At 40.9% G+C, this 9,194-nt stretch overlaps 1 protein-coding gene across 1 annotated transcript; it reads right to left on the reverse strand.

The window, feature by feature from the left end:
• Positions 1 to 657: 657 nt before the first annotated feature.
• Positions 658 to 6,823, reverse strand: TMEM215 (transmembrane protein 215). Its single transcript, XM_007498130.3, has one exon. It carries the CDS (start codon positions 6,321 to 6,323, stop codon positions 5,607 to 5,609), a length of 717 nt encoding a protein of 238 aa, XP_007498192.1. The 5' UTR covers positions 6,324 to 6,823; the 3' UTR covers positions 658 to 5,606.
• Between the last annotated feature and the right edge of the window lie 2,371 nt (positions 6,824 to 9,194).

Raw genomic sequence — 9,194 nt, forward strand, 5'->3', positions numbered from 1 at the left:
AAAGATGTGTGTGAATGTATTTGTGAAACAGCATCAAAGAACATTTATTGAGCATCTACTGTATACGAGACCCTGGGCCAGGTGCTGGATGGTACAAGAAAATATTAGAGAGAGACCATGCTCTCAAAGGGGGTGATGTGATTTTCTCTTTCAGGTAAATATTGAGATGGGAGGCTGATGGAGTTAGTTCTTTATTTAGGAAAGCAATTTTCATGTGTTTGCCCATTTTGAGGTGAGGAAACTGAAAAACAGAGAAATTGAGTCACCTTATCAGCCTGTGTGCAAAGCAGAGTTAAAATTCGGGTCATTGGATCTTGGATTTAGAGTTTAAAGGACCCTTGGAAGCTACATGGTCCATTGGGAAGGAAGCTGGCTTGGGAATCTAGGATCAAGATCCTGTTATTTTCATTTACCAGTTCAACTTTGGGCAAGTTAGCTAACATCTCTGGGTCATAGTTTCTTCATTTGTAAAAGGAAGGGGTTAGGTTAAATGACTTGAGGTCCTTTCCAGCTCTATCTCGATAATCCTGTGATCTCCAAAGCCCTTGTTATACAGAAGAGAAACTTGAGTTCAGAGAGTTTGTGACATCCAAAAGAACACAGCAGTAAAGAGCTGAGATGCAAAGATAGGATAGAGGAGACATTGAAACCCAAACCAGAATGTGAATTTCCATTTTATTGCTAAATTTTGTAACCCCACACATTATTTGATGCAAGTAGAATGTAGACACACAAGCATGTTTACATATCAATTACATACATGTGTGTATTTCAGTGAGGTACTTTAGAAAACTGTTGTTGAAACAATACCAAAATAATTATCATTGTCTATTTTTTTTTACTGTTTTGCTTTTTGGACAAAACCCATCATCCCAGACAAAAAAAGGTAGCACCCAACCTCACTACCTAAAGACAATACGAGTGAGTATTGGCTTACTTGGCAAAGGAAAGCTCTTGGTTCTGAAACTTATGAAGCTTCCTACCTCAGTATTCGAAACATTGGCTATGGCAAAGATGGGAGACTGGCTCTTGTTATGTCTACATCAACTTGGAGAAATAGAGAAGGGAGGACCAAGATGAATTTAAACCCTTTTAGCAAGTGAGTTTATAGTTCCAGTCAAAATAACTTTTTTTTGTCTTAGTTTTTGGATTAAATTATCTGGATTTGACTTTTGGCCTGAATTATTCCTGGCTCTTGTCATTTACATATATAGAGACAGCTTCTAACTTCCAGTTCACGTGAAAATAATGCAACAGATAGTTATGTAAGTTACATAGTTACATAAGTAAATTTTAAGGAGTTAAGATGTTGGATTTTACAGAATTTAAAAAAGAGAGAGATTATAAAGGAGGCTTAAACCTCCCCTCTTACCATTACCTGTTATCCTTTTCTCCTCTTCAATTTAAATTAAGGACCCAAATGATATTAACTCTGAGATAATAGTTTTTTGGGGAGTTGATTGGTTATGAATCATTTTAGTAAGTACCTTTGTGCTTAATACCTCTGTGCACTGTAGAAACCACTGGAGATATAAAAAGAGGCAAAAGACAGTCTTGCTGACAAGGAACTTATTATCTAATGGGGAAGACAACATATAAACCATTTGGAGGACAGCCAGAGAGAATGCCCAGAACCATGAGATGGAGGGTCTTGTTCATGGAACTGCAAGGAGGCCAGTGTCACTGGATCAGAAAAGTATATGGTGGGGCATAAGGTGTAAGAAGAATGGAAATGTAGGAGGGATTGTGAAGGGCTTTGAATGCCAAACAGAGCATGTTAATTTTGCTACTGGAAGCAAGAGGAAGATTTAAGCATGAGAGGCAACCCTATATAGAAGAGCAAATATTTAAAATACATTACCTACAGCAGAGTTCAGCCTGAACCACATTAAACTCTAAGTGAAGCTGGGTTCAAATCTGACTTCAGACACTTCCTACCTGTGTGGCTCTGAGCAAGTCACTTAACCCCCATTCATCTGCCTTAGAATCAGTTCTAAGAAAGAAGGTAAGGATTAAAAAAAAAACAAACTCTAAGTGGGAAATATTTAATAAAACAAATAAGAATATAATAGAACACAGTTAATGTTAATATGTGATTTCCCACATTAATAGGAAGCCTACAGTTGTGTCCCCAGTTTCTATTTTAATTTGACACCACTGCCATTGAGACTACAATTTCCAGAACTTGGAGTCAGAACCTGGATTCAAGTCTTGCTCTACCACATACTGATGGTAATCCTGGATGGATCATGAAACTTCTCAGCAGCTATCTAGAGCCAGGTTGCAGAATGGCTGCTGATCCATCTATATTAATAGAGGAAACTTTTTTACTAGGGACTTTCACCACTGAAACCATAGGTAGTAATCACTGAAGAAAGAAATAAAAAAGAACCCTAAAAAGAAGGCTGTAGCACAAAAACAGATTAAAGCAACTGCCCAAATAGGCAATAGCTTTGAAGTGTTGGCTGCCTGGGCAGCTCTGAAACAAAGAACAGTTTGAAATGAGGAATTTCTACAAATATGTAATAGAAAAGTAGGAAGATATAGAAAGAAAATTTTAACAGTCTGATTGAAAAATCAATTAAAAAATCAAATTGAAGTATTATTACTGAAAAAATACAAAGCAGCTATTATACTTTTGTTTTCCAAGGCTATTTCTTCAATGCTAACTGGAAAATGTTAATGTTTTAATATCTTCTATGCCCAAAATGATCAATTTATTTAAATTGTGGGTTGAAATTAGGACATAATTTTTATTTAAGGGCTTCATTCTTCTTTCCATTTTTTATTGTTGCAGTTTTAAGCACAAGAGAAACACGCTGAAGAAAATATACCAGCCTCACTCAGACTATAGTGCCTGAAATTGTGAATTTTGTGCAGAGCTTCACTGTTTCACAGTATAAGTGGTGGTGATGATTTAGACTCGTACTTCAAAAATAACATCACATATCCTCATATTCTTATTTTATTTTGAGAAAAAGTAATAATTTAGGACTAATTTTAGCTCAAAGCCTTCACATCACAGTGTTAAGAAAGAAGAATCATAGGGAATTTAGTGATTCTGAAACCTGATAATGTGATATGACTTTAAACTACCAAATTAGTAGTTCAAGTTGAGCTGAAGTTTGTTAACTAGAAGTTTCACGGAGGAAGAGGAGGTGATATGGTAAGGGAGAGAGAATGTATGAAAGACACTGGTTATTGCAGTCCACTAACGCTTAGCATAAGTGAGCCTTCTTGTTAGACCCAATGAGCAAATGATATTGAAGGAACAGCAATGTATAACCATGTATGGGATTTGCCCACTTGCTTCTAAAAGATCTCAACATTTACCACAGATTTGAGGCACATTAGATCTTTTCTGAGGATTAAATCACCAACTTTCATCTTCAGAAAGGTAGCATCATGGAAATATGGCTGCCATTGCTACCACTACCACTACCTCCACCACCACCACCACTACCTCCACCACCACCACTGCCCCCATAGTCCTCATGTATTTATTAACAGAGCACTAGGGGAAATAGATATAATAATGTCAATGAAAGACTTCTATTTTTTCTGTCTCCAGATTTATTTTTGTGCTTATTTCATATCCACATACTACATTACCTTGGGCTACATTACTATTTATAAAATATTTCTTCCCCAACCTAATTGCCCACACTAAAATCTTAGTTCCTTCCCTGACACTGATAAGTTTGGGTTACAATATATTATTATTGTCAGTAATATGAAAATTTTACTTTCAATCAAGTGTACAAAATTACTTTCAGCAATAAGAAACTCAGTCTCACAGTTTTTTATACAAATTTCTTTATCTTTGGCATGCATTTTATTATAAATCATTTCCTTGAAGTATACAAAGTATTTTTTGATAGGATCATAGATTGCCTAGAGATTGAAGGGACCTCAGATCTGGTCCAATCCTCTCATTTTGTAGATGAGAAACTGAGGTTCAGAGGTCAAGTGACTTGCCCAAGGTCACAGAGCTAGGATAAGTCATTTGTGCACAGAAAAAAGATTAAATGTATCTGAAATGGATTTGACAAGTGTGACTTGTAAAATCCTTTAGTCTAAATAATAGTAACTTTTCTATCCCTTATGCAAGGACTATGACATTGGATCTAATGTATCCCAAAGAAATAGCCCTCAAATTTATGTCATCCACTTCCTCCCTTTCCCCATGTATTTTTAAGTGAATGACTGGAAACACCTGTGAGGAATTCTAACATGACAATTTTCTGGAGTTTGTAGGATTCTCTTTTCCCCAGAATTAAACTCATCATTATTTTTCCACAGTAATCACAGATTTCAATGAAGCAGACATTTGTTTTCACTTGGGCTGGTTGCCTTTACTCTCTGATGCAATTGGCACTGAAAAGATGACATGGGGAATATTTTTAAAGAGTCCATTATGGTGGATTAAACATTTTTTCCTTAGAAACAATGAAATCTGAGTTAAATAAAATTGACCTTAGTTATGAAGTGCTAAGAGATCATTAAATTCTGTTTATCAGAGTTTTCTATTCCATTAACCCTGATGACATCCCAATGTCTGGGGTCTGTGTGAACATGCATGCAAGCACTAGGCTTCCAGATAGTAAATCAATGTGTTTCATGCAAATTCAGCACATTGTTCACAGCTGCAGCAATTACTGTGTTTGTGTGTATGCATATAGTCTTTGGATGGGAAGAAGCATAGGAGAATAGTAATTCTCAAGAAAATGCTATCCACAATTTCAATGGTATTTGTATGTAATTGTAAAAATTCATTTTGATTTGGTGAAAACTAATTTGAATCTCTGTAATTCTTTCATCCATGTCAGGTTTTACTTTATGAGGAAATTATATAGGTAAGATAATTGCATATTGAAAACACTTCAGATAAAGCCTTTAAATGATTGGATTAAGAATTGATATAACATTTAAAAAATGTGAGTTTTCACCTAACTGTGGACATTTTAACTAACACATGCAATTCCCTGAATGGCGATTGCCAGAACATCATAGAACTGGACTATAAATCAACTTTGAAAAGTTATCCTTGGACTCTCAGGGAACATCTAAGAAGGAATAGAACTATTTTTCTTGATAGTCTTGGGGAATTAAATAAGTATAAAAATCTTCTTAAGCATTTAACCCCACCTAATTATTTACTATAACCAAGCATAAAACTGGTTTTTCAAGATTCTTCAGAAATCATGAAATTCTCTTCTCCTGCTGAAAGCATGTCTCATATATCATTTGTTACTTTTTATACACAGCTGGATTCTGATTTATCTTGTTCTTAGCGGATACCACAAAGCAGTTTTGAAAGACATTCAATGTTATTTAAACAGATTAGGAATCTGAATTCCTGTTCCCGTTATCACTTTCTCATCTCCCTTAGATATGTCTCTCAACCACATTATATCTCACTAAAATTAGTCCCCAACCCTTAAACATGCTTATTCACAGGGCTTCAGGCACAGGAGGTCTGAGCATCCATCACATACCAGGCCAATTTCTAACAGTTTGAAGACTTCATGCAGTGCAGTTTCTTTTCCATTAGTAGCTGAAATTTGCCATGTTTGTATAAACACAAATATGCTTTTGTGCATCATTTAAACTTTTGTCTCATGGTCCCAACTGATTTGACTTGAATTGATGTAACAACAGTATCTGTCGTAGGGACTGTTCTTGTAGGAACAAACAATGATACTGTCTTGTGGTACAAAGAAAATGCTGTCCTCAGGTTCCGGGCAGTCAGATCTGTCCCAAGTAGAGCACTTTGGTTCCAAGGCACTGTAGTTGGGGGTACTCCGTGAGGCTGGGAAGGTACCTGAAGGACAGCCCCCTTCCAGGTATCTAGAAGCCTCATCCTGATCCACCTTTTGGACCAGACTCTTGCATTCCTCTTGCCCTGTAGTAATGGTAGTAGTGACAGAACTGGCCACAGGCACCTCTCCCTTTGGGGAAGTAGTGCCTCTGAGGTATGTCTTTTTCACCAGCTCATCAGAACTCCCCTTTCCTGACTCCAGGTCAGATGGGGTCCTCAGCAGTTCGATAACTTCCTTGTCTTTTGATTTTTTGAAGCAGGGGAGTTTCCGGCACCAGAGGAGCTCATTCTCGGGCCATTTTGTACAGCCCTCTGTTTTCCGGGCCAGAGCAATGGCAGCTATCCCTGGCAAACAAATCGCAGGTCCTATGGCAAGAAGGGGGATGTTCCCCAGGGTCTCCCCTTTCATCCCAGAGACAGTGAACATGAAGCCAAAAACAAGGAAGACACTGACCAAGGCTACCACCAGTCCAGTCCTCGGGTTGATGTCATCTGGTCTCATCTTTTATCCCATCCAGGTCGTGAATTGCTTCAGTGAAGGGAGAACAATATTTCAATTCCTTCTGTCAGAGCTGAAGCCACACGGTGGGTAAAATCCAAGGAAAGTTTCCTTCGGCAGACACTCCAGGGCTCCTTCTCTCTCACACAAGTAGCCTCACACACATGGCCACACACACACTTACTGGACTATTTGGCAGCACCCAGAGCGTCTTTTCCAGTCTTCCAAAGGACTTGCCCAGGGCAAGGAGATAGAAAGCAGTCCCACTCTCATCAGAAAAATCCACAGCAACTGTCCCTCAGCTAATTTCCACGTTTCTAGGAGGCAGGACTGGCTTTCCCCCCCGGACTCTGCATCATGCTGAAAAGGGAGGTACTTGTTTCTGTCCAGCTTTCCCGGGGGGTTTCTAATGCCCTTCTTTTGGATTCCAGGTCAGACCAGAACATGCAAATGCTCACCTCCGGACAAGGAGTCGAATGCCTATATATGTGTGTGGATAAATGTGAGCATGTCTGTGACTGAGGGAGGGAGGAAGGACTTAGTGTTGGAGAGAGGGAAAGATTTTGCCTACTCTTGTTACATCACATTTCGGAGCAAGCTGGGAAACAAAGAAGGACGGGTGTGAAGGAGGGTGTCAGGGGTCAGAAACGAGAAGGAGCCCCCCTAGGAACGAGAGGGCTGAACGATGTGCCTGTCATTAGGATAAGTGGGAACCAGCCAGGTTTCTCCGGAAGAAAAAGGTGCTTCAGCGACGGAGACACCCGGCACAATGTCTGGCACATACCCCTCTTCCCGGAGGGAATTTGGGGAAGCCCATGCTGGGCACTTGAGTACACAAACCCAACTTGGTACTAAGATCATCTATTAGCCTGAATTCGGAGTTCTGCTCTCATTGGTATCGTGCCTAGGAACAAGGAGAAAGTGAGTGGGCAGGGGAGGGTGGGGGCTGCTGGTGGTAGGGGAGGATGGATAAAAGGGAGTAGGTTAGGATTTAGAAACGCCTGATAGTTGATTGACTTCGGGGCTTCGGCCCCGCCTCCAATTTGTCCCTAAGCGCTTCAGCCCCGCCCCAAATCTGTCCCTAAACCTACAAGGCTCCGTTTGAGCCCCCATTTGTTTCCCCGCACAAAAGCAGGGCCCACGAACAAACTAGCAATTAGGCAGTGCATCCCAGGAGTGCTACCCTGAGCGCTACGTCGGACTCCCCTCCACCCTCCCATCCCCATTCCCATCTCCTCCACCTGGTTGGCCAAAAGAGGTGAAACTAAAAGAGACCCTGTACTCTCCCTCCCTTCTCTGATTGGGGGTAGGGCATGTGATGGGCAAAGACTGGAGCGCACCTGCTGACTGCGATCCCTGGGGCTGGGAGCAGCGAAAGGAGAGTTTCTTTAAGAAGAGCGAACAAGAGCTCTCCTTTATGTTCGGGAAGAGCTCCCAGGCCGAGAGAAACACCCATAAAGCAATCTCTGGCTGCCTTCTGTCGGCGAAACAAACTAGCCACCAACTAAAGTCACCCAGAAGCTGGGATAAACTGTGGATGGGGTGGAGGCGGACTTGACTCGCCCTCCTCTTTCCCAGCTGGTGTCTGCTGGCTGCCCACCCACGCTAATCTTTCCTTAGCGTCCACCATCGGATTGCGAGACAGCACAAGGATTTTAGAATCTCTCTCAGCGAACGCCCTAAGCCGTCGGTGTGTTTGTGTCCGGACGGGGGGTGGGGGTGGCGAGGAGAGCGCAGGTAGGGTTACTTGGACTTCCTATCCGCCCGGTCCACACTCCTGTCCCTGTTCCCAGAAACACACTGCTGAGCTCCGTAGGGTACAAGAAATAGGCCGGCGATGCCTAGCACATAGTAAGCGCTTTATAAACATCTGCTGACTGGCAAACTGTTGGGGTTGCGCCTCTGTTTGCTGACTTGTCGGACTTGTGTAAGGGGAAGACAGGAATATTCTTACTGCGGGGTTTCTTGAGAAGACTTTGTTCTGAGGAAGGAGCTGAGAGCCCAGCGTGGTGGTGGTGAAGAGCAGGGGTGGGGAGGGGGTCTTGGTGACGGCACCTAGTGGTTCTAGTTCAATATAAAGATTTACTCAGAATTCCTAGCCAGTCGAACACAAGTTCATTTCCCCAGAGGAGGCCCAGGACCTGCTCTTCAGACTTGTGATACCCAGGCTAACTAACTGTAGAGGCAGCATAAAAAGAGTCCTGGATTTGAAGGACTATGACCTGAGTTCGAATTCCAGTTCTGTCACTTGAAACCTCTGTGAACTTGGGCCCATTTTTCTGAACCTCAGGTTCCTCATTTGTATTAAGGGGCCTAATCAGAGTCTCAATCTGGGGTACCAATAACCCCAAGTTGCACAAGAAGCTTATCAAAGAATGAGGAATATTTACCAGGGGGAAAATCCTATATTATCCTATTGAAATTAATCAATTTTATTTTGTTTGTGGAGATGTATGCTGAATTCTAGAATATATTCTTTAAAAAACAAAACTTTGATAGGGTGTTCAGGAAGATTCATTGACACTCTACCACAAAAGATTGGAACCATTTGGACTAGATAACCTCTAAGGTCCTTTCCAACATAAAAACTATCATTCATTGTGTTCCATTCTCTAAAGGGCAGACTTGGGCTAAGCAAGCCATTTTAAAAATTTCTACTGCATAAAGATTCCATTTGCTTCAGGCTGTTGGAGGGGAACGGAACCAAGGAGGGAAACTGTTTGTTTAAATTCATATTTGCAGATATTGTTGAGCTGGTTCAAATTAGCCCCAAAGGATGTGGGAAGACACTACCAAATGATTGTTTCTTCCTATGCCCTCTTTTTCATTTTTTGAATTTAACCTTAGCTTATTGTGTGTACTCACGAAAAGCTA

The sequence above is a fragment of the Monodelphis domestica genome, chromosome 7 (genome assembly GCF_027887165.1).
Source record: "Monodelphis domestica isolate mMonDom1 chromosome 7, mMonDom1.pri, whole genome shotgun sequence".
NCBI lineage: Eukaryota > Metazoa > Chordata > Mammalia > Didelphimorphia > Didelphidae > Monodelphis > Monodelphis domestica.